Source organism: Varroa destructor, unplaced genomic scaffold (assembly GCF_002443255.2).
Source record: "Varroa destructor unplaced genomic scaffold, Vdes_3.0 BEIS01000007.1, whole genome shotgun sequence".
Taxonomy (NCBI): domain Eukaryota; kingdom Metazoa; phylum Arthropoda; class Arachnida; order Mesostigmata; family Varroidae; genus Varroa; species Varroa destructor.
Window position 1 is genome coordinate 11,973,998 of NW_019211460.1, and position 26,066 is coordinate 12,000,063.

The window sequence follows — 26,066 nt, forward strand, 5'->3', positions numbered from 1 at the left end:
TGCTTTGTATATTTATTGTACATTTGTTTTAGTAATTGTGGTTTAATGAACAAATGTATTTAATACGTCGTCTACGTGAATTCAGCTCAACGGGCTAGTAATATCAATTTTATAGTCTTGATCTCAAGGCACCCATCAGAGAGTAAGACAAAAGTTTGCAAATCTACATATATGTTAACGGTATAGCTGAATCTCTTGAACTAAAGTTGAGATAAACATACGCGTTCTTCTAAATGCATAAATTAAACGTCTAGCATTTTTTCTGGAGATTCCTTACAAGTTGTCTACCCAAATGTGGCCGCATTTTCTGTTTACTTTTTATTTTATTCCCCGTGTTTAGTTAACTGGACGCGTCCTTCATTTTACCCATATCCTAACAAAGTAAAATTCATGCATTGAAACACATAAACCGTACGTCTCTATAGTATATTCGATTTAGAGAATGTAAGGAGTAGAGCATCGTTTTCGAAGACAATGTCTGACTGGAGCTCCGATGAGAGGAGATATGCTTCGCGCAAGTGCCCAAAAACAGAAAAACAAAAAAACGGCTGAAAAAACTGTCCGGTACATACAGATACTTGAAATTTTTTAAGCTAAGGCTTCTTATACATACGAGGCGTTCAACCTAGTCGTGGACTATCGTACTCAGACGGTACTATATTAGAGCAGGAAAACGTCAAACTTTTATGGCTGCTGTTATTATTTCTTCGTAAGTTTTGAAAGCATATCGTTCACCTTGACAGACCGGGAAACTACTGGTTCAACAGAGTAAAACATCGACACTTCGGATTTCATTACAGACGAATACAGTGACGAAAGAATTATGGGTGGCCGACTACAAGGTTGTTCTATTGCACCGGGTCCATCTTTGGCGTCTGAGTAATAATTTACAAAAAGACTTACATTTAATACTATGACTAGGCGTTCAATAACGACCCTTTGTTGCAAGCACATCTGCAAGAATACCCGCGGGTCGCGTGAGATATTTGTGACATAATATTATGTAACCGCCGCTACGCAGTCCAAGCCTATGACCTAACAAGCCGATACACATTTGACTACACTATGATGCAGGTAAGGTTATCTCGATGCAGTTGTCCTATACATAATTTTTTTTTAAAATTATATGAGTCTACATATTTATAAATTATATGAATACAGAGTTATGTAGTCTTGTATGTCTAGTATGACACACTTAAAGAAAGATGCAGGCATTTGTTATACGCAGCCTCGTCGTACCACGTAGTTGAAATTTTACAAATACGAAGAAGCTCACACGATTGCTAACGAACCGAACACACAAATTCAAATAACTGTTTGTTTATCTATTTTTCCACCTGTAAATCTGTTGCATTATTGTTTATTACGTTTCAACTATACTTACAAACTATAGTTGGTTAAGCGAACATGCACTGAAATTTTTCGCAGCAATTGTTGCGGTGCTATTATGTTGGCTTTCTGAACGATTCTCATTCATCTCGTTCTCGTTCTTAGAGAGAGTTTTCTTGTTTATAAGATCATTTAGAATAGACGAATGGATTTTTCAAAATGCATGATCAAACCATCATGTACAACAGAGTACATTCTGACACTTTGCAGTCATAAGTTGCTAATGCTAACACCCGGGATTAAAAGGTAGGCCACTCGAGATAGTGGGCAGTGTTAGAATCCCGTGGCGCTTCCCTTAGTCAGCTCCCGACAGGCCATCAAAGCTCCAGTAAATGGTCTGGCCTGCTTCGTCGATCGAACTCGTCCTAATAATACACAAATTAGTATAATTCATTTGAAGTCACTTTTTTATCTTACGTTGAAAGCATGTTTATAATGTCCGCATTATTTCATATATTACATAAATAGTAGTTCATAACCGATAGCCACAAGTAACTTTTGGTGATTCTCTAAAGATTTTCAGAAGCCCTTAGTAGCGCACCGCAGTGTATACTTTATTGATATTGTATATATTTACTACATTGCATATTGATACTCCACCGCAGTGCCATGCTAGTAGATTCCAACGCAGAAGCTATTTTGGAAACTTCGTTTTCTTTTTCTAAACTTTTGGGGAGCTGAACAAACGGGAACGTGCAATCTGCAGTCATTTTTTTCAGTCGACGGAAGCTCTATAGTAAGTCTAATAAGGTACACATTATCACGGTTGGAAACGTAAACAATAAACAACTGTTAGTTTCGCACGCTAACCGACATATTGTAATTCGGGTAACGAGTCGCAAAGGGCGTAGCAGCAGCGGACGCACACGAGTGCTGCATTGACGCTAGCAATGGTCGAGTGTTATGAACAATAATATAAACAGTAAATCATTGATATCCTGAACGCTGAGACACTTTGCAGGCAGCATGCCCTAACCGCTTGCCGATATATTACTCAGCGATGATAAACGACCTAGCTATGTACAATAGGCCGAGAACGCGCGTCACAAATGGCCTAGTTTTCAGAATATGTAATAGGCCGACTGTGTGCACCGCACGGCTTCTCTGATAGAGTTCAATACTTTTGGAACCGAAACTCGTCAGTCTAAGCCAAGGGTTGATAGAAAAAACAAAAAAAACTAATGTATATATTAACCTGCGAGTTGTTCTAACGTGTTCCCAGGGTATGCTTTCACTACTCTTTCCTGTATAAAAATCGACCCCACCTAAAAGACGATGCGAAAAGTGGCTTGGCAAAATCCAATACATTCATAATAATGCTATTATGGAAAAGAGCAAACGCGAATAGGGTTACTGGTATCACTAGTTACTGCCGGGAACCGATGCGGCGCACCCAAATTTAAAAATGTGAATGATGAGGGATCGATGATTGTAGAAGAAACGACGCAAAGCGTCACGCAAGGTCATGCAGTTTATCGGTTGTGGATGAATACTGTATTATAGCAAGACGAGTCTCGCAAATATCTTCTTTCACAATCACAAACGTAACTAACCTTATTTTACACAGCTCTATGATCGTTTGCCGCTAGAAAAAGCTAAATCATTTGAACGTTTCTTTGACAGTTCGAAAGGAGACAGTGAAACACTTTATCAAGTTTAAGAAAACAGTAGAGATGAAGCAGTAGCGACATCATATGGAGAAGTACGATGAGCTATAGATCAAAAGTAACTTTATGGTGCATGTAAGGAACCGTCCACTGGTCAGCTTTCAATGGGGATAGCTGTGCTGTGAGCAGAGTGGGCAGTTAATGAACTTACTCGTAAAAACGGCCCACGATAGAACTAATAGAAAGGGATTACGTCATTATACGTTATTATGAGTAGTCATTTCACGTTGCGGACCGAGAGGTTTAAGCTAGGCTTCGGAGGCACGTATACCAGTGCGATGTTTGTCGCTAAACAATGCGCAACAACGAAGGTAGATCGCATCTCCCGCCCCGAATCGACACCTAACATTGACTGTTTCCCAGGCTGTTATCAATTGCATTATTTATTTTTGAAGAAGTCGCGCACTCTGCTGCGATGTATGGTGAGATCTTCGAAATTTTGCAGAGATGCACAAAAAAAAAAGCTTCAAATTTTGCTGGCTATGCCATCGGTTAGAATGGAAACTTCAAGGTTTGATAAGCTGTTCGAATCTTTTCAAGAATTCTTCAAGAAGCATTAGGGGAGCTTGAAGTCAACCATGAGCACACTAAAAGATGACACACGTTCTTGCTCTTCTCTACGACTGCAAAAAACTTTTTCAATGTAAGAGCTATAATCTACGAAAGGAAGGCAAAATTTTTTAATATATCCTGGCGTCATTCGTAGAGCCCGTCACGACTATGACTCACCGACCGCAGCGAATCCATAACCTATGTTAATACAGACTTCTTAAATTCAGCTCTCCAAAAAGTCGGGGAGATTAAAAAGAATATATATATATATATATATATATATATATATATATATAACATGTACAAATATAAACAATATATAAAAAATGTAAAGAAGAGAATACGAAAAGCAATGCATAGAACAAGATACGAGATGAAAAACAACAGAAGTAATAACGATAACCGCAGTTACAATACATTGATCGGGACGGGTTGGAAAATAATGTCGTAGACGAAGATCGTGGCCTGCGCTATTTGCGACACCAGCTCTCTCCGAAAGAGAATCTCTTCATTGTGCTATAGACTGAAAACCGTCAAAGCCGGCTTTCAGATGAACATTTTAGCAAACAAATAGTTTATATATGTAGATATACCTCCGTACGTGGTGCCGTACGTGGTGATATCTACCGATTCGTGTCGGTACTACCCTTAGATACTATTTTACATAGCTGCTTATTTCCATCATCAAACGAAACAATGCACCAGTGCGTTTCGTTCTTTGAAGCGTAGACGGATAGAAGCTTTTCATAATATGCACACGTATATAAATGGACAATTACGAAATTCGACATAGCGCGCATGACATGCTCAATGGATGTGGGAACTTGAATTTTTATTTTACGCTAAAACGATGTGACGTCGTACCAGGCAACTTCGAAAATTGTTTATCTTGATAATGTTCATGTATGCCCCATCGTAATTATAGCAGAACAGTTATATGTATGCAGCCGCGGTAGCTGTATAGTACAGCGTATTGGCTTAGGTGTTAAAAAAAAACGATACATCTTTACCGAGTGTCAGTTTGTCATGCCTTGTTTACACCTTTATGTGTTCGCTTTGCCAATATTATAGAGAACCTCCATTTTATTATTATCCATTTTTAGTTACTATTTCTCGTAATATATTCATCCGACATCTTGATATATTGGTAAATTCGTCGAATCCTTTTAAAAAGCCGTAATAGATATCAATTGAGATAAACATCTTACATGCACAAGTTAATTGCGTACAACTTAAAATAAGTGACTGAGTTTTGCGTACTGGTATTTTGGACAAGAAAATTTCGATTGGACATTTTTTAAGATCGGAAACGTAAGAATCTTGATTACGATTACAGTTGTGCTGGTAAATAAATTTAATTAAGCACAATTTTGTCGAAGCATTGAATGTACAAAAAAACATATTCAAATACCATATAGCAAAGTGCTAAACAGGGTGGCCTTCGAAAGTTCTCAACGAGGACACAAACAGGCCTTTTGCTAACGTAACGTTACAGAGCACCGTGATATATTCAGACTCGAAGTCGAACCTGAAAAAAAATCGTTATAAGCTATCGCTTGCTCCCTTTCTATTGCAGAATGACCCCTCCCCTTTTCCCCCCAGTAAAAAGAAAGAAAGACCAAATATATTTTTTAACATGTTTACTGCTCTCAGTGATTAAAGATTTAGTACTTCATAGACACTCCAACCTGTATCAACGTACGGCACAAATGGCTGGTCAGACTTTGTTAGCGGAGCAAACGTTTTGCAATGTTATACGGTATTCAATCATGCCAGTGAAGCAATAGTGAAGTGTCCTGATCCAATCCTATGTCATAGAACTAAAACTTGACGTTTGTCTGCTTGTTTTTTCCTTTAGCTTTTGTTTACAAATAGTTGTTTATAGAACTATTTTCACATTAGCCAATGGACATTTCTTCGTTGAAGTATAGCGCTATTAGGGAACGCTACGCTAGTCACCCGAAGCATATAATTTAGCTGTTTTTTTTTTTTGCTATAAAGGTACTAGAAAATGGTTTTACTATCAACGCCGCTTAACGCTCACTTACCGGTGCCAAATCTCGCATCGGGTTCCGCTGGTCGACAAACTGCAACTTACCAGCAACAAGATCAAACTTCATTCCAGTTTAAGCAGTCATCGAAAATGGACGTATGTTTTCTAATTGATATGATATAAGTATAAATATGCGGAATTTATTAACGCCAGTGGTACGGGACAAATGAGCAAACCGAATCTGCCCTATTTCTTTCTTCCTTTCTAGTCCTTCTTCTTCTAGTTTTTCGGTGTTTTTTTTTTATGGTTTTTTCACTGAAAAGTTTTTCGTTGTCATATAAATGATATTTTTCACGCGATTAATTCACAGCTAATTCCTAATACATTGTACATACAGTTATTTGTATGTACAAACAACAATCTCCGTCGCTCGTTCGTAAACACCTAGTTCTATTCGACCCTAGAATGGACAACTCCTAATCTGTATTGTTTCAAATAGTTTTTACGTTACGCAATTTGCGTCAATAGAGAGAGGGATTGCAGAGAGGATTGCTTTTTCGTTTGCGTTTGTCGATCCGGTCTCGTAACATCTTCGATCTTTTCAATAGTGAGGTATGAATGCTACATATAGTTTGACGCTCGCTTCCATTTTGCGATAACATGTTCGTAGCGGGTGCTAAAAAAGAATGTAGTAGAATTTAGATGAACATTTCATACGTAAGGACAAACTGTTCTCATCACACGTAAGCTCCAAAGGCGGCTTGTCTTTCAAGCGAGAAATATAATAATAATAATAATACGCCGCTTCTGAACTTCTTACCCTAATTGGTAATGACTTAGCACAAAGTTACGAGTGGAAAATGATATCCTTTGTTGCGGGTCTTTCTTAGGGTGGTTTTTTGTTTGCATACATTTTTCAAGAGTCGGGTGTAAGCTCGTTCCTATTTTTTTCTCGTTTTTTTTTCGTAATCAAGCGCGAGTTATATGTAATTTTCGATAACTTTTGTGGTATCTTTGCTAGAGAAGACGACTCCTATGCTCTGTATGTACAAACCTATACGTATGTATTATCGAATGTTTGTTTGTCGAAAAATCATATTTTCCGATACATTTTCCAGATTAAGGGAACGACGATGCCCCATACAAGTGCAGGGTGTACTTTGATTAATGATCGGTTATTATCTCATAAACTAGAAAATATCGCTAGCAGTTGGAATAGGTAATTATATATATATTAATTGCTATAGCCTTTAATTCCCACTGAGAAATTAAGGATCAGGAGAACGATTATCGACCTTATTTTTGCAAGCTTTGTCTCAGCAGATGATTTCAAGCTAATGCATCATACACACAAATTTTATCCGGGGTAATGTTATTGACGTATGCCTATCATTGTTATGAGCAATCGCTGAAATCATAGGATATAAAGCTCGAAACTTGTAAGGCAAATAGACCAAATATTTTCAGACAAATCTGGGGCGCGAAAAAGATCTGAATAGTAGACTTTTCGAAGGTGAGAAATGAAATAGAATTCGCGCTACCCAGAGACAGGTGGATGCAGTTAGAACAACGGCTATTACCAGTTCCCAAGGGCAAGTCGTAAAGTAGATGTAACTCTAATGTCCAGCTTGCTCAAAGGGATTGTGCTCCGGGAGGCATATCGTACAGAAAAAAAAAAATGAAGGAAAATTTTAATACTGCTACAGGCTGTATGTACGTAATACTTATGTTCAATATATTCTCATTCATATGCAGTGTTTATAGATAGATCAATTGTTCACGTTTTTGCGTATGCAGCCATATGCTAACGAAGCAATTCGTAGTTAATAAAGTGTTTTTTCCATTTCTTTTAAAGAAAAGGAAAGGATAGAGAAGCTTACGTGGTATCGAAGTTCGGGGCTACTGCTAAATATTTCTTCGTGATGTTAAGCATGTTCTAAGATCTACCCTATATTATTAGAAAATTTCTACCTTTTCTAGGCCACACCTCTAATGCTTTCTTGCGACACACATCTAGAAGTATGCAATCAGCATTGTGTTAGTCAAACATTTGTCGCAGCGACCACCAGATGTTTTTCAAATTTGCCGCCTCGTTCTTTCAGAACAACAGGTGATTAAAAATGACCAATGGTGACTGTTTGTCACCACACTCGGGACAAGTATACTTCAGCGTAATCTGGACACGAATGATAGGTTGTTCGTAGAATTCAGAACGAAGATGACACGTGCTGTTTTAGTCCTAGCAAAAATCACTCTAGAAGGTAACATTGGCACAAACGAGCTGGTTTCTCTTTCAGGTATCGAAAGGTTGGAAGAAACTGCCAGGATAGTTTATATACCTTAGGAAACGTCAGAGTTTCTTTCAAATTTTGAACAGCTAATAAGACCTCTAAGAAAACGTGCAGCCATGTAACCCTATATTGACCACTTGGATATATGTATATTCATCAGAAGACGGAAGAAAACACTGCGCAAACCTCAGATAACTTCTGAAAGAGTTGCGCTGCCTTAGAACGAACGAACCAGCCAACGATTAAGTCGATTTCAAGAGTCGAGTTAGGCTACTGAAGCCAAACCTAGATCCCTGAAAGGAACCGTACTCCATAGACTGCTAGCTTCCGGTTGTAATAGAGGGCCTATTTGAGCTCGTTATAACTTGGCTGCCAGCTGCTAGTTTTAGTTATCTGCCAATAGTATATCGTTGAAAATCATTGCATAAAGCAAAACAATTCAGAGTTACGGTCATGATGACGACTAACAGGCCTCAGTATTGCATATATTTTACGTGCTTGTATGCGGTGTTCCATTGGATCATAGTCTAGCATTTGCTGATAAATTTTTGTGTTTAGCTGATACGTCGACACTGTAGCATCGCAGAAAAAACGAACAGACATAATTGTTTTATGAACATTCTGATAAGTATAGAACAACCACTTTACGGTTTGAAGAACAGGGGGGCTATTATTGTCCGTATTCGGCATCGCAGGCTTCGGCGTAAGCAGAGGGGGTATGACAAGCGCAGCAACGATTTTTTTAGACGTCAAGACCCGTTACGTACCGCCGAAGTGAATAAGTAGACGCACTCACCAGAACTTGACAAGAACAGACATATTCAGAGAGAAATCCAACAACGAAGAGACGCCAAAGACCCGTGCTTCGACTTGGATCAAACATTCACTATTGCCAGTCGAACGCTTTTATGCTCCGAAGTGCAGAAAACACAGGAACAAAAAAGAAGCCAGTAACGACAAGTAGAACTACAAACAACCAGATTATCTGAAAAAAATTTTCATTGCCGCCGAAAGCAGCTCTCGCCGATCTGAGCCACTTTTTCCGAGCTGATAAAGGTTCCACGAGACCACCGCCGATTGGAAAATTTTGAAAATAACGGTAACGCAGTGGAGCGTGCTTTACATGCTTCTTTCGAGCATACTAGTTGGACGTCCGATTTCTCATCTGTATAATAGCGAGTCATCATGAGACAAACAACAGGAATGCTGGACCGCCAGATCGACACTGACAGTCTGCAGGAGTAGTCATAAGGACAATCGAGAGGACTCTAAGCATTACTATCAGCCTTTCGATTTAATGTTCGTGGATTTCAGAGCAGCGTTTGATTCCATAGTCGGATTTGTCGTACTGACCAAATTCGCACAACCGAACATATAAAAAAAAATTCTAAACTTGCTAAAATAGATACCTTAGGAAAAATCTGATTACACTGGACCGTAGTGTCACGAAGAATAGGGGCATCAAACGGATGTTGGGGGTCGCTCAAGGGTCAGTTCGGGTCCTTGTTTATACAGTTTATAATCTTAAAACAGATGTATATTAACAATCCTTCTTCTTGCATAGAAAACAAATTATCGCCCGTGAAAATGGTTCTGTATGTCATCAGTTTTGAAATGCACAAAATGGCCAGGTTGCAGGTGCAATAGGCCTCTGCCATTTTGAACAGCCATATCACAGATCGTTCTCCAAATACGCGCTGCAAAACCTATAAGCCTAGTTTCCAAGACGTGATTTATTTTTCTTGGATAGTGCGCAATCAAACGCCGTGACCAAGCTCTGAGCACCTAGGCTTAACAGTGATCACAAGAGAAAAGTCTTCCGCTGACTCTACTCGGCAATAATTATGGTGTGCATGATTGAAGAACCGCAATAACTAGTGAAAGCAGCAGTTCTTACATAGTTTAATCTGAAGGTCGCGTCTACCGTTGTCATTTAGGAAGAGCTAAGCTTATGAGACCTCACTATACTAAACAGTACCCAGATACCGTTCCTAAAATGAACGCTACGAGCGTACCTTAGAAGACAGGCTTCAACGTTCGTCAGAGTGCTTTGAAAGGTGTCTGTCTTGCAACATATTGCACTTTCGTCAGAGTTAAAAACGGTGCAAGTTTAACTGTCATTTTTCTTAGCGCTCTTAAAAACCTACGGGGAGTGGAAGCGCTCAAATAAAACCGATCGCAAAGTTACGACCAGGTGTGCATTTACGGATTTCATGACTTGCTGTGCTGGTCGGGATGATTTTTGTGGAACAGACTATGATTGTGAAATTTGCAATGCTAAATTTCGTAACTTAATCTCTAATCTCGTAACAGGCCAATGTGTAGCCGCCAGTAGATTATTGAACTTCAAACCTGTTATTCTTTTATAATTTAAAGTTCACAATAAAAAACATTTATGCCTTTAGTACAGTCAGTATATATGCTTCACGTGCATGTCTTGGATCTAGCTATATATATGTATGTATATATATGAAACCTATATAATATTCGTTTATTTGCAATGTTTCCCGCTTTTTATGTGTTTTTTCTCCGTATGCCCGTTACGATAACATTTTTCCATTGTGCGACCAACAGAATGTAGGTTTAAGGTTCCAATGATGCAAATTCCGGATGAAAAAACTATTTTCGGTATTTACTTCTCTTTTTTTGCTGAAACTGCCGAAGCAACCTGGGATATTTGTGCCGTGTACGCCAAAGGCTATGTAACTAAAAGAGCTGCTGGGATGGGTCTGCTAAGTTCTATGTATTTTATGTCATATAACACGATCGACCACCCGAGCTCGATGAAAATCCCATAGGGCAAACAACTCATTAATTAACTGAGGGGCCAACTCAAGAGCATCAGACTGTAAAACATCTTGAATGCACAGAATTTTACCAAAAATTCAAAGCCTGTGTATGTCCTGGGTTACGTGAACGGAATTGGTGTGCTCTCTATATCGTGCAATGCTTACAAAGAGTAAGATGGTCAATAAAGATCTGCATATGGCCTAGTTGCTTCAATCAAACGAAGCTATCCAACAGAAAGAAGCTGATAGCCGAGGCGAAGTCACTTTTGCCCGAAGCGATGTGAGGCCGCACATAGCAAACATTGTAGAAGCCGGCCTGGAAGAGCTTAAGCGGAGCTCTTTTGCAATACGCCATTCAGACCATGCGCCTACAGCTGACCATTTTTCCCGATCTTCAGCAAATGAAAGTAATAACTATATATTTAACGACAAACGAAGTCTCAATACGTGGATGGACAAGCTCCTTAGCGATATCTAAATTGTATTCACGGCGTTTGGAGACTTCATCCTGCATTTCGCTTGCTTGAACCGCGCTCGGCATTCTCTTTATCGCTTTGTTCCTCCGTCAATTTTTTTCGACCAGGTACCAATTCGTCACACGAAAGTTCTTGTTCCGTCTTACGCTCTGGAGTCGAAGATCATGCCCGGCACGATTAATATTAAACGTTATGGTCATAAATTTAATGTGCGATCTGTAAATGCGTTGTTGTGTCATGACGGGCCATACTGGATACTGGTTTCTGGAGATAAGCGTACGCATTACCAGCCAACGGAATCTGCGAAACTTTTTCAATAGAGTCGCCAACTTCAATAGCATTATGATTCTATGACCTTGCAGAGTAGGACAGAGCGGGTTCGTCTTGAGATGTATATTATTATACAACACTGCTAAGAAGTGAACAAATATGATCGAGCACAATTTCCAGGACATAGAACATTGAAGCCAAAGAACCGTTATAAAACATCGGCAAATAAAGGTTGTGCGGTAAGACAAACCCATCGTAAAAACAAAACTACCGTAATAATTGTGGACGATATATGTCACCCCGGTTAATTGCGATTGCAGGAAAAGTACAATAGTCAAAGATATATATGTATGTATACCCTGTAAGAGGTGTAAGATATATGAGTAAGAAGCAGTTACCATATATTTCATTATGAGAAGTGGTATACGGACAAGCTTATCAAAAACAGTTACAAAAAGAGAGATGGAAACAGGTTGTCAACACCTCTTTGCGATACAAATCGACAGTGTTGACTTTCCGAGGGCAGAGGCAATCGTTGCATCCATAATACAGCATTGTATGAGTAGTGGAAGTGGTTATATTAAACGTTTACATGATCAAACAGTCACCGCTGTAACTCCGACATTAATAGAGTAATAGACATATGCAATCATCATTGGCATCACCGTCTGCCTATCTACCTCTGCAGAAGCAGCAGCTACCTGTTTGTTTCGACCTGTCGTTGTACAGTCTTCCAAAGAAAGGCCTGTTTTTGTCAAGGATTTATGTTGCTTGTAAGCAACGTATTTTTCTTTTGAATTTCAGCGGCTTCAATTATATTTTCTTCCGTATTTAGATCTCGCACCGGGTCTCTAGCCAAAGTTCCGTCGCAGTCCGAATCCGCAGCGTTGTATACATCATGTCCAAACTAATGAATTGAAGGAAAGATAATTGACCACGTACAACTTTGATACTAATCATGAGCTTTTAAAGGTCGGATTCGCTTCTGTAACCGCATTAATTACTAATCCGCTAATCAATAGATAATTTACTGTATCTTTTATCCTGCAGCCATCAATACACTCGACGTAGGTTCCATCATGACTGTTTACCGGCTTACATGTCAAAAATGTTACAGGGTACCAAACGCACTGTTTTGTGGTTTTTCATTAAGTATCGTCTAATTCATATTACAGTCCCGCTGCTATTAAAGCCATTGTAGTTTATACTAGATAACTAGGGAATATGGAACGATTATAGGCTTTGATAGCTTTTGGTCATCTATCTCGTCTAGCCTCCCTCTATCCGCCTTATTGCGATAGGCATTGACTCGTATCTTCGACCCGTACTACATCAAAATCGAGTGCTGAAATCAGACCTGTCGATATACAGACGATTAACCGGTCTATCATACCTAAATGGGGTTAACGGTTTTTTGGGAACGTACTTTCTCATATTAAGAGATCCTTTGATATTCACTAGCGCAACATACGTGAATAGAATTGTTACCGTTTAGCAATCACAGAAAAATTTACGCGAAATCACATTGTCGGTGTGCTTCACAAACGGTAAAAACGATCGATCACTTCGTAATTAACAGCGACTGTTTTTGGTTGCTGAAAAAAAACTGCTAAAGCTAACCCGTATTGATTGAGCAAACTTAATGGTGGGTTCTTTCCGATATGGCCTGCATGCGATTGTCTATACAAAAAAAGCGGAGAATAGGCGTCCTGTGTTTGCTAGAACCGTCGCAGAATTAAGTGTTCCATATCTTAATTGCATGAAGTCGTATCACAAAGCATGGATCGTAGTGTGTAAACCGTAAACACGCTTTACTGTTATCCAGCAACGTCCAATCGACTCTCACTATTACAGTTTGCACGTACGTTAATATTTAATAAAAAAAACAAAAACGAATGAGAATAAAATACTATACGCAATGGCTTATAATTGGTTTATTTAATGTTTTTGCTTCGTCTCTCATAAAAAACGCATTTTATTTGTATGAGGATTCTCAAACCCGTTCCGCATAACAGATTACCATTAAGCCGATTTCTAAATGCCGTGCGCAGCTTCGCACCAGAACACGCTCACTAAGTGGTTTTACAGTGTCAATACAAACTATAATGATACCGACAGCTTATTGGTGACGGACTCGTGAGCCTACTACAACGCTGACATGCGCAGGCACCCGTTTACATGATCGGACCGTAAGGGTTCAAGCTAAAATAGCACAAAAGCCAATAGCTTTATTCGGTCGACATGAAGAGGTCATCAAGCAATCTAGTAAATGAAGGGACTCCCCTACTTCAATCGTCAGATTTTATTGACGGTCTTAAAAACTAGTAGCGACAACACACGTCACTAACACAGGTACCCATAAAAATGAATTCAAGTGATAAACACAGAAAGTTCATGAGTAAACATTGGAAATAAATGTATCATTTGGCGATATCCAATTAATATCAAAAGAAAAAAACAATTAATGCATTCACTCAAACAAATTTTCGATACTATACCCCCTAGCTAATACCTCAGAGAGCTTGTTCACACAGTAAAAATAGCCAAAAGTGTAAAAAAAATGACACCAGTCCTGCGTCGCTCTATGTCCACTTTCCAACGTGGCCAAACGAGTGAATGGAAATTTCGGGGAGTCTACCAAGAAGCTGTTGTGGGATACTTTTATATACAAAAAAGTTAAACCGTCAACTTCTATCCATATCGTGTATGTTCGTATGATTAGAGCTTACAAAAAGCGCGTTGAAAGTTTCAACCGATACAAGTAGTTTTGATACAGTCAGATTTAAGGTTACCAAGGATGAGGTAACACTTCCTCAAATCGTCTAGTTATAATGGAGAAATGTCAAATTCTATTGATGCCTCGATCGGCCAGGTTCAGTTTGTTTGGCCCAAAAGTCCCAGTTAAATGATGATTTTTTTCTTCAGTGGAAATAACGCTGCCTGCTTAAGTACGATATCGATCATTCTATTTGTATAGAAGGTATTACCAAAAAAACATTTGTGTGCGTTTTTGTATATTGGATATCGCGTCTAGAAATATTACAAGTTACTATAGTTATATTCTACCCAAAACCTGTATTATATCCCAACCTGCTATCGTAAATAAACGAATCATTCGTTTATTTTTTTGCGAAATACTGTATTCAAGCTTTGCTAAATTTTTGCGGAGTTTATTCATTCTATTAAACTGGATATATTTGACTGACATTAATTAAACTTTTTGCAAACACCGTAAACTATTACGTGTAAATCCTTCAACTTACGAGGCCTTTTGTGGAACCTATTATTTTAGTGTGGCGCCATTAACTTATGGTCCACAACGAAGCTGCCGAAAAGAGCTCATCTGGAGATGCATAGCTGCCCGAATCCCCCCGAACTCATCGAGAAAGAACCAGATCAAACTGTCGACATCATCATCAATGAAGTGTTTTATTAGCACGTCTTTGATTAGTGTCGCGTGGGTCGCTAAAAACAGACAAAATATATTCCTCGACCTAAATAGAAATCGCAATATCCGCGGTCATTCTCCAGATACGGCTTCGGCAAGTTGCTTCTGATGCAGTTTCGAAAACGTCACACTTCACACACACCCGTGAACATAAGTATGGAATCAAGAATAACGTAACCGCTACGTTGAATGTAATATTAAAAAATGCAGCTGAATAGAGATGGAACAAACGCAGAGAGCGTAACGAACGTAACGACTAAACATCTGTGTAAGTTGCAATATTTGCCCCATCAAGCAACACTCATATGCTTTAACGATGGCGACATAATACAAAGCTTCTTTCATTTCTCAGCGATTACCTAGCCTAGATGATAGTTTACCCAAGCATAATAATTAGACAAAGCAGTGACTGAAAAAGTGTTGTAGAAATGTTTGCTTTACCCGATTTAAAAGTAACCGCAACTGATTCGATCTTTTTATGTTGTTCAAAGCAGGGCTCTGGAAAAGGTCCAAACGATTGCTCCTCGATCCACAGAGGATAAAGAAGATATCTCAGAATGTGAAGCTGTACGGGCACGTGGCTCGGATGCCCTATGTATGCCATTGATGTCTCCATATCGTGCTTATATCTTAACGAAAAAAGAAATGTTAATCCATATAGGTGTGGTACGGTGTCATATGTTAATAATGCTGATAGATAATGAAGTTACCTGAATTTCACTTAGTCAATAGTGCTAAATGCTTTAAGGCAAGAATAGCACGAAAACAAGTTTTAGTGGGTTTTACACATGAATGCAGTAAAAATATATTATCCTGAAATCTTTGAAATGATCCATTTTCGAAACTTCGGTTCCTTGGTCTTGACCGCTCAAACTGAGACCATTCACCGAAATACTTCACACAGACTTTTTAATACTTTTTAATAATAATCACTTTTTAATAAAAGTTGACTAAGAGAGATTCAAGTATTAATACACTTTCGAAGCGCGATTAAACCTATTTGACGTAGGAACCGCGGGTTGCGAGGTAAACCCGGATTGCCTCATTCAGATGACCCGTTTCTAGTAACACGCTTCCTAGAAAAAATGTCTCGTACCTCGTTGTTATTATGAATTGACTACGACCATCCTAATATGCAGAGCCTGTGGCTGTAGTGCCAGGCCATGAGCACATCAGATGGCAATCAGACACAAGGCCTCTATGCACAAATTTTGTTGTCTTTTTTATCTCAGTATAACAATACAAGCGAACTTACTTGGGACGAACAAGAGCCGATCCTTCAAAGTGTTTTGGGCTCAGTACCATTTGCGCTATGTGCAGATGGGTCAGAGCAGGTCAAAGACCACCAGAGCGAGCTACTAGGTGGAGGCCAAGAACCGGCTAGACGGCGGAGTCCGCGTAAGCGACAACGTCGAGGAAAGCGTCGAAAGGAGCGTCGCGGACAGACGAGGCGTCCAAGCAAAGGTGAAGAATCAACCAAACATGAACGACTAAGTAGGAATGAACGATCTGGCAAAAATCGAAGGCCACGCAGGCTATATGAGCAACTACCCAAAGATAGACAACAGTTTAATGCACAGCGGCAAGCTCAGCTTTATGATATGCTTTATGATGAAGACCAAGACAGGCAGCAAGCCCCATGCCAAAACTGGCCTGAAGACCAAGCCCAGCCGCACGATGAGGTCAAGTATTGTATTCACCCCAAAAATCAGGTCAAACAGCAGGTACAAACGGAAAAGCCAGCTTTACGCCATGCTCAAGCTACATGGGAAGATAAGCGCATTACCCAGGCCAACTATCAGGACAAAGTTGGGCAATCGACGGAAGCGGAAATCGGAACCAAACATCAGGCCGGGGTCGGCCGTTATGGCCAATTTGCACGCAGCGCACAGGCGGAAAAGCGAACTAAGGCCGAGTATGGATTTCATGATAGATTTCTGATCCAAGCCAAGCGTCGGGCCCATATCCAACGCCGAGCACAGAAACAAGGTGATCGGAGCCCACGTCCCAAGTTTCGAGTACAGAAGAGATCCGGTAAACATCAACATGTATTATCACTCATCATTTCAAATATTAGGTCCGTTGAGCGGCTTCATTTCGACATTTTTAATGGTATTTTTGTTATTATATTTTGTCTAGGCAAATTTGGAGTTTACAGCCCACTGTTCCTTGAGCAAGCTGAAATTCAGACCAACAATGTTAACATGGTCGTCGACGCTGTGCTGTCTCAACTGTTGGAGTGTCCGGAAGTTCGACATCTCATCGACCCGCTAAAAATCGAAGGGCATATACCTATTGACAAAGAAGGAAACTACGTCAACCAGGTGCTTTACAATCATAAGCTTTATTATCACGTCACATATGTATCAATCTAGTTCCTTGATTGACATAATAACAATAATCTCATAGGACTTTCAAGCGTCATAAACAATATCATTAGGCACCTCCCAGACTTATTCGAGTCACGAAAATAATCAAACTACTACGGGGAGATAGAACGACGATTGTGATTACTACTAAAAGATTACGTTTGTCAGCTGTCGTCTTGTTACAGCCTTAACCGAAGTGCATGCTACAGTCAGCGTGTTTCCACCCCTCAGTATGTACATATAATGATAATATTGAATACCTAATTCATAAATATCTCTAGATCGTGATTAAGGGATTGACAACTTTTGGCCGAACAGCCGATGCTCTTTTGGCAGTTCTCGACGACGGGTCCATCACAGTCGAAGCAGGAATGGGTATCAAAATGGTATGTATGTATGTATGTAGGTATGTATGTATGTATGTATGTATGTATGTATTACATGTAAATGCCATCCTATCGCAAATTTACCGTGGGATTTGTTGCATACACTTGGTTTGTGGAGATGACTCGCTAGCAATTACGAAGCTCGCAGGCGTACCTGTACCTCATTGTTACTTCCATTCTCTATTCTTCCTTGATATGGAACCCACTTTTAATTTATTCCAAGTTGTATTCACACGGACTACTGACCCCAGCTGTATATCAGGCTGAACCAGTCTCGTTGGGTCTTGCCAACGGATTGATAACTTGTTAAATAAGTCTAGCTTGAATAGGGTAGCTCAGTAACGTCTTCACGAAACGTAGAGCGTTTTAACTAGCCTTTTCGGTATATACGACACTTGTCAATGCCATATAATAAACTATATTTAATTTGATAATGTATAAGAAGGTGTTAGCTTACCCACGACAACGTAAATATATGGAAATTATCCGCCGAAAAATGATGTTAAAGTCGAATTTCGTTAAACTACCGTTTGTCGCAGATCGACACTACACTAGCATACCACTACAAAGTGGGAAGCTGTGGCTGTGCCCTTTCCGGAATAATTGGCGCTAAACTTGATGGGGCAAAGGTGAACATGAAAATCAGGGTAAGTTAATTAGCATAAGTTACTAATTCATACTGGACGTTTTATTGAAGCCTATATTTATATAGTATGCTACAATAGTTGATAACTTAGTTAAAAAAGGAATTATGGCAAATTAGTTAAATAGTTTGTTTATACTTGCTACAGGGAAACACATATAGTTTTTGCTTTTAAATCTTCGCTCTTTTCAGAGACTTTTCGACCCTGTTCCGCTGTTCTAAATTTACTGTATGTATATATAACGTGTTTTGATCTTGCGTTCAACCTAGTTCAAGGGGTTCGTTCCGTCGTTGGTGTCTCTAGATGTAGACTTTGGAGATCCTGAAGTTATCAAATTTACTGGCACCTCGTTCCTCTTCAACTGGTTGACAAAGCTAATTGTCAATAAGGTACGTTAAAACGTCTAGAATATCACCATGCATGTACCATTGAACTCTGCAAATGTTTAAGTAGACGAAGCATCGTAATGTGCGTCTTGGATTTTCTGGATAAATTTTTCTCTACTTCCATCCCCAAAGGTCAAACGAATAGAACAGAAAGGCCGCGGTCATGTTGGTAATTGAAACAGGCAACCCTACAGTATTGTTTACTTCCTTTTCTCAATAAGAATGAACTCTGAATATGAGCGACCATTTCGACCGAATAGTGCATATCAATAAATAGAGACGTAATAGGCGAGAGTTTGCTCACAGTCGAGGCGAGGCTTCTGCATTTTTATTATGCCTTATATAACATTTAGTTCTACTTAGTTTATATAGAAACGAATTTTAATGATGAATAGAAGCGGGTGTTTTATTAGTAGACTTGAAACAGCAGTTTCTGTTGAGCTTGCACGATATAGCCTTGTCCAACTCTGATAAAAAAGCGGAGTCGTTTTTTACATAGTAAAACTTGTTTAGGTGATCGCGTCCCGCAAGGAAAAGATCCGCCAACATATCATAGCGGAAGCCAGTGAAAAGCTGTCAGTGTTCCTCGCGAAGCTTGACCTTTTCGCCCTCCTACGTGACAAGATTGTGGCGTTCTAGTAACAGTATAAAGCGAAACTGAGAAATAGCCATGCAATGAACAGCCGTTACGAGAGTTCTTGGGACGACTGAGGCCACGCTGTGCTTGCTGCGCATTGTACGTATACCCTAACAAGTTTAAGGAGATGTACTTGACCGCAGTCCGTCCAGCTCGAATTGACTCTTACCCTATTCAGATATGATAACTGATTTACGTGATGACTATATACCGGCTGGCCATTCCAGCTGATGTGACTGAGCGTTTGAATGTACCTTTTGTAGTTTACGTATCAGTATGTAAATTTCGATGTGTTGTCGAAACGATGACAGCTCGATGATGACTTGTCATTTATGTAAATAATGTAACGTAAATAAATGAAAAGAAATAAAGCGGCATTTTAGATGACCATGACTTGAGTTCTATGTTCTAACGGGAAATAATAGTAGATATGATCGTCGAACGTAATGTAACTGGGTAACTTTGCGATTTCATAGGAACTCGGAATAACGCTGGGTTAAAAGCAAGTTTAGAAGCTTGAAGAAGCAGATTTCTATCGCAATACCGCGGAATCTTGATGGTTGTTTAAGATGATTTTTTCCTTTGGAAATCAAAGCAAGTAATGCCCAGATCCCACGGGTAGGTACGAGGCCTTCCTGTGAGCAAGTGTTGAAAAGAGCAGCCCAGCAAGATGCCAGAAATAGGGACCGCTTAATGTATGAGGACCACATATTTTGTATGTATTGTGCATAGTCTCATGATGGCAAACAGTACACCCTGAAGATTTGCAAGGTAGGCAAATGGCCTTTTGCCTTTCATGCTGCAGCCAGGTGACCTGATTGCACCACTTTGAGTTTGACTATGTGGGTGAATGATGGCCTGCGATGCCGATCGGAGAAGCTCATCAGAAAAAGTCGATATTTGCTCTTCAATGTTGAAAGTAGAGATCAGAAATCCATCACATGACCGCTACCAAGATTCTCCTGGCATCGACGAGGTTTGCCGACGTTAAATGCTTGTACGTGAAGCTTCGTAGCTACAGACAAACGGTGCCTGAATTCGCCGCCTTCTTCAACGAGGACTCATGACCTAAAACAGGATTTCGATTACTAATCTGCCGACATTTAAACTTCGCATTTTTTTTAACCGTTTTTATTGGATAGTTATTGCTATCGAAAATCAACCACGTCTACTATAATGTGAACTACTCCGAAGCACAAATCCACAGATTTTCACTAATAAGTTATAAAAACAGCTTTTGTTTGTGTCAGATTATTGCTATAAATGAAGTAGATTTTAAATGTTTCCCTATAACATCTATCCAAGATTCATGATCATTTTAGCAAGCTTCCACTATCGTCCGTAACTGATTGGAATGTAAATTATTGGTTAATCTTTCTTGAAAACTGAAAGGTTTTCATTAGTACAGTTCCTACGGAGTAAAACATCTCTGGATGTTTTATTCGGAGATTTATTAAGAAGCTTTTGTTTTAGCCGTGTGTCGTTTGATGAATGGCGCAAATCATCGGAATATCGTAAATAACGCACTTCTAATTGTTGCGGAGGCGTTAGATATCAACGACCTGTACAAAAAAAGTCAGATTGTCGTTTTGCTGTAAAAGACAATTTTCCATGATATTTCTAGGTGATTTGGCTGGTCGGTTGAAACGTTTACATCCTCGCAAATTCTGACCCCTTAACGAACATGCGTTCTGCACTCTTATCGTTCACAGAACAAACTTAACAACGCTCAAAAGTGGCGGCCATATCAAAGCGCTCTCTTAGATTCAAAAGTGTTAGCGAGTTACGTGATGAAGGCCGAGAGGGTCGTCCAGTGACGGCATCCTCTTGCAAATTATGTCATCTAACTCCACGACGGTTATACGAAAAGTTGCGTCTATTCGAAGCCAATTATCAAAAATCTTACTTTTTTTTTTATTTTCAAATTCGTTGTTGATCAGCCCCGCATACTCACCCCATGTTATGGGATCGAGCCCAATATTTTTACCGCCAAGTTATCACCGTGCATATTTGAACCATGCAGAATTTGTTCCAAGTGCATATTGATGTTGTATATTGATGGAATATATAGCTTTTTAGGATAGAAATGTTTTTTTTTTAGTATGGGTAACAAGTGGACTGAAAACGGCCCCCCTTGCCAGGGTGAAGATTTACAAGTACCAAACGCGTAAGTCTAAATTTGGAAACGTCTACCGTAATGGCTTGAGCCATAACCTTCTTTGCTGGCAAATGTATGCCAGCCCCTTGAATTGTTTGAATTTGACTCCTTAAATTGTAAATACAAATAGACTCGCCGGGAATAACATTTTTTTAAGCATAGGCATGCAACATTTACGGCTAGGTTATAACCGAAGCCCTACTAGAATCTCAGCAGTTTGAATATATCTTGCGCTTACTGCATATAGTTGGTCAGTTTGTCATCAACTAGTCTTTCATTAGTTAGACGGATATTGGTGGTTATAACTAGAACGTACGTTTTTCGCTATGATTCATTGGTGGACGTACTCATAATCTAAAACGATAAACGGTCTGCAGTTTAGTACGGCGCTTCTATTAGAGGAACTGACCTGGTAGAAAGGAAAAACACAACAAGCAGAAAATGTGTACGTTCCGATTGGTCATCATTTTCCGTTAACGAACCGTGAAATCATTTCTAGAGTAGAGTTATTTATATGTCTAATTTGAACTCAGTTACGGTCGAATTTTCACCTAATTTTGTGCGAACAAGTTAACAGGGCATGAGAGAACGCTGTACGTATCAGCCTGAATCAGTCGTTCTTCAACTTCCTCGCTTTGCTACCCCGGCCATGATCGTAATGAGCGCTTCTAATTACGCTCCATTTGAATACTCGTACCTCGATAAGGTAGGTTTATACACATAGTTTTGTTTTTTCAATGTTTCACCATCGGTGTACATGCCTCGCCGCTTATCAATTTTTTCTTTGATTTAATGGTGATAATTAGAAAACGGCTTTTTTAAAACGTTTTTTATAGTATTAGAAGGAAAATTCAGATTTCATATACACTAATGCACGAGTATGCTCTTGTGGGATGAGTCGTATGTAATTGCAATACTCATAATAAATGTGACCCAGATACGTTGTGTCAAGACGTGCAGCCTCTGTTACAGTCTATCGTCTGCAAAATTAATGTATACCGTCAAATGTACATCTAGTAATTATAGAACTTGTTGACAAACTCTCTAGTGATAGACACTGTGCAGATAAAACTCTACCTTCGCTTAAGATTTAAATGGCTAGATAAAATTTTCCGAAGACAATAAAGCATTTTGAAGCTCTGTATTCACCAGATTTTTGCCATGCTATGACAGCGGAGCCGTTTGCTATGTTGAGACATACTATAAGCACGTTTAGTAGCTTCGTTAAATCCGTCAATTAATCTCTAATAACAGTAAGCAATGTAAGTTTTTAATTGACCGGTGCTATTCTATCGCGGTTACGTATATCATTCTGCGCCATCTACCCGTCCAGCGGCAATTAGCGTCTAGTAGAATTGTTATGGAGGGGGCATTACTAATTATCCAAACGTGTGCCCATGCTCGTTCGTTTACAGATGCATGAACCTAATGTATTCAACAGTACCGGCTTAATTAGGCTTGATTGAAACGGGTAACGGCAGCCTTGACTAAAAAAGGATTGAGTTGTCGATATTAATGTATCATCATCTTGCAGGTCTTTAGAATACCAATACACCATCCCCAGTAAACAGATTTGCTGTAGAATGTCTCTCATTTATAATACTGGGGTCAGGTTATGTGAGCCCCGTCATAGCAGTCAGCATATTCGAACTCTACGTATTTACACGTACCCATCATATTTGTACGTAGACTAATTGTGCGATTCATTAAAGTGTTTGATGTCTGGCTCTTGAGCTTAAGTTTTTCATTTGAATGGCCCTTTAGAATAATAATCATGTTTATAAACTATAAAATATCCTTACACTTCTTGTTCTATTGTTGAAGGTCGGCAATGTAGACCAATCTTTGTATAAAAGCAGGACAGGGTCGGAGCTAAAGAGCCACGTGGCTTCTGCCGGGACACGAATTCAGGGAGCAGATAGAACTAAAGTAGTAATTGGGATTATTCTGGTATACTACACCCTAACGGACTTGCAATAGCAATACACGGTCCGGTACCGGGGTGCCTACCGCACAAATATTTAACGTTCCTTTAGCAAAGTAAAGGAAATAACTAATGGTGACTCTGATGACGCCTCATTTTACCCTTTACATTGATTATGTTCTATTGATCCGTATTTTTGTTGATTTGCGTTAGGCAAGCAGACTATGAAGGAAGTCCGAATCATGTTCTCATTACAGTCTATTCCTTCAAATATTCACTATAGCGCCAAATGTCGAGCTTCAATGTATTACATCCTTTGATGTCTTATTTTAGGTAATTTTATTAGTTAAACATAAACGATGCCTTGCTAATACATCTTCCGAATCGCCTAACTAACGTGCTCTACTAAATAATAAATAACATGTTTGCTTTTGTTGAAAGAGTAAGGAATAACCGGAAGCGATCTTTCGCCTCGCAGCTAAAGCTTCGACGCTCCATTTGCAACACACGATTAAAAGCTTAGTCACGTATTACTGAATAGGAAACTCGGGTCTTTTTACGATAGTGCCTGATAATTAGGTTATATACCATCAGCGTCCAGTTGAAAATTTCACCTACATGTTTGTTTACGTAATTAATTGGAGAAACTTCGGTGGTACTGGAGCAATACTTCTGGAACTCAGGGTGAGGGAACTTGGATAAAAAAACAAATGAAATCAAATCCTATTTGTGTTTCGCTTCCTTGACCATACACGATGCTATTAAATAATGTGTTCGTCATACTCCACCGTTAGTTAGTCTCAAAAATCTACAAGTTTTTCGTGCTTAACGCAGATGAGCGGTTTTCGCCAGAATTTTTTTCTGGGCTGCTACCGACTTAAGTATTGTTAGTTTTAAAAAAAAGGGAAATGCGCATCCAGTCATCTAACTAGCAATAAGATCTATAAGTGCTCATTATACGCTCACTAAATTGAACATTGTTGTATTTAAGCCTTTTTATGCTTAAGTCGTTTGTTGTGTTCGTGAGGATCAGGACGCGTATAAGCTGATCACGAAGAGAAGCCTCTTTCTAGCGACCCTAGTGCTACGATCAATAGGCTTCTTAAGACAACGCTTTGCAACTGCTGCGTGAAAACGCAAAGGGTATGTTGAATGAACAGCGCGTCTTGTTTTTGCAAGCAGATTGTGATAATTATACACATATCGTCTGCATGTTCGTGTTATTGATGTTTGTGATACAACAGTCACTAAATGAACGAATAATGTTTTTACACACTAGTAACGAGCAAATTGTTATTGTGGAATCTCTGCGTTTTGACTCAAGCCACGCTGTTTGTTATTACTGGACTAAATATATTATTATAGCCGTTATTCTTAATTATTTATATGACCCTAGTGACAATGAGCTCCAACAACTTAAATAGCCTATTTGGCTAACTACCTATTTAGGATGGCTGACATCCCCAACGGTATCAGAGTAGTTTGGGTTTGGGTCACTATTTTTTTATTCTTGAGATACCCATTTTTATAGCATGAGCTACCATTAGGTTTTTGGTGACTACTTTTAAACTGATTGAATTTAAGTTAAGACATTTAATGTAAAAGTGAAATACTTGTGATGGTCATCCACTGCATCTATTTAAAAACCCGTTGGGAATCATAAGGTGTGATGACATCCTACGAAACATCCACCAGTCCTTTGTGAGTCTCCTCAACACTTACGATGAGGACATAGTACGAAAGCTCAGCGAATAGATGATAGCAGATACACTTATCGCAGAGCAAAATGATACTGTCAAGATGCACAATATTCCGTTTGCACAATTTTTAGAAATTCAGCTTCGGTACAATAAAAGTTATTTCATAAACGATGCCTCAAAATCATTTCTTTAATCAGATATCCAGCTGCCTTGGAACTACTACAAAGGCAATTAGATGTATTTTATTCCATATACACTTACGGTAGACGAAACAATTATATATGATCTTTCTCACTAGAGAATAGTTTTAACAAGTCTTTTTTTTTTTTTCTTTTGAAAATACACTATACCGGTCAGCCATTTTACTAAAGCAGGATTTCACAACTGACGTTAATTCGTTTGGATTTATTTTAGTGAACCTAAGAATATTCTTTCATCATTTAGTTTGCCCTAAAGCAGAAAGTGTCGTATTTGATCTGTGCACCTTCACTACAATCCGAGTCTTCCAAACGCTTATCCAGTGGTTATTCACTTTAGTTTGGTTTAGATAGTTTCAAAAATTCTCATCAGATTTCCATTTTTAATAGCGTACCGATTGCTTTATATTTTTTTCTTCGTAAATAAATGATCTGACTATTCTATAAGTGACCGGCTAAGTCACACACATTGAGCATTTTTTTTTTTGTTTTGAAATGTCTGTGTATAGATATAATATCTCTGTATCGCTTTTATTTCAGCTGGACCGTGGTTTAAACGTACGCTTACCACTTTCTCAGTACGCAGTCTCGTTTCGTTAATTCAGCCAACCTGCCATATTTAGCACCGTTTGGCAGCCGAGCCTTCAACAACAGAGCGTTCCCCCTCGATATTTTGCCTCGCATTTAATCATAATTTCTTTCACTGTAATAATCGGCGCAATAGCCCTTTCTCAGCGCCGGTTTCTGTCTTATGTATGCGTCGATTTGTAAATGCTAGTTAGTCATTATC

General features: G+C 39.1%; 1 protein-coding gene and 1 long non-coding RNA gene across 4 annotated transcripts; one reads left to right on the forward strand and one right to left on the reverse strand.

Annotated features, from left to right (window-relative positions):
* The first annotated feature begins 15,554 nt into the window (after positions 1–15,554).
* Positions 15,555–19,687, forward strand: LOC111254083 (uncharacterized). Of its 3 annotated transcripts, none has more exons than XM_022814578.2 (6): positions 15,555–16,909; positions 17,015–17,199; positions 17,526–17,630; positions 18,170–18,277; positions 18,544–18,663; positions 19,160–19,687. In XM_022814578.2, the coding sequence occupies exons 1-6, from the start codon at positions 16,039–16,041 to the stop codon at positions 19,160–19,162; spliced, it is 1,392 nt and encodes a 463-aa protein (XP_022670313.1). In that variant the 5' UTR covers positions 15,555–16,038; the 3' UTR covers positions 19,163–19,687. The 3 variants fall into 3 exon arrangements, with proteins under 3 accessions (XP_022670313.1, XP_022670312.1, XP_086830502.1); XM_022814577.2 differs by having other exon boundaries at positions 19,174–19,687; XM_086974376.1 differs by lacking the exon at positions 19,160–19,687 and having other exon boundaries at positions 18,466–18,597.
* Positions 17,201–26,038, reverse strand: LOC147754328 (uncharacterized). Its single transcript, XR_015316603.1, has 2 exons — positions 25,845–26,038; positions 17,201–20,365 (listed from the first exon to the last, which is right to left on the reverse strand). It is a non-coding gene; the product is annotated as an uncharacterized LOC147754328 (long non-coding RNA).
* Between the last annotated feature and the right edge of the window lie 28 nt (positions 26,039–26,066).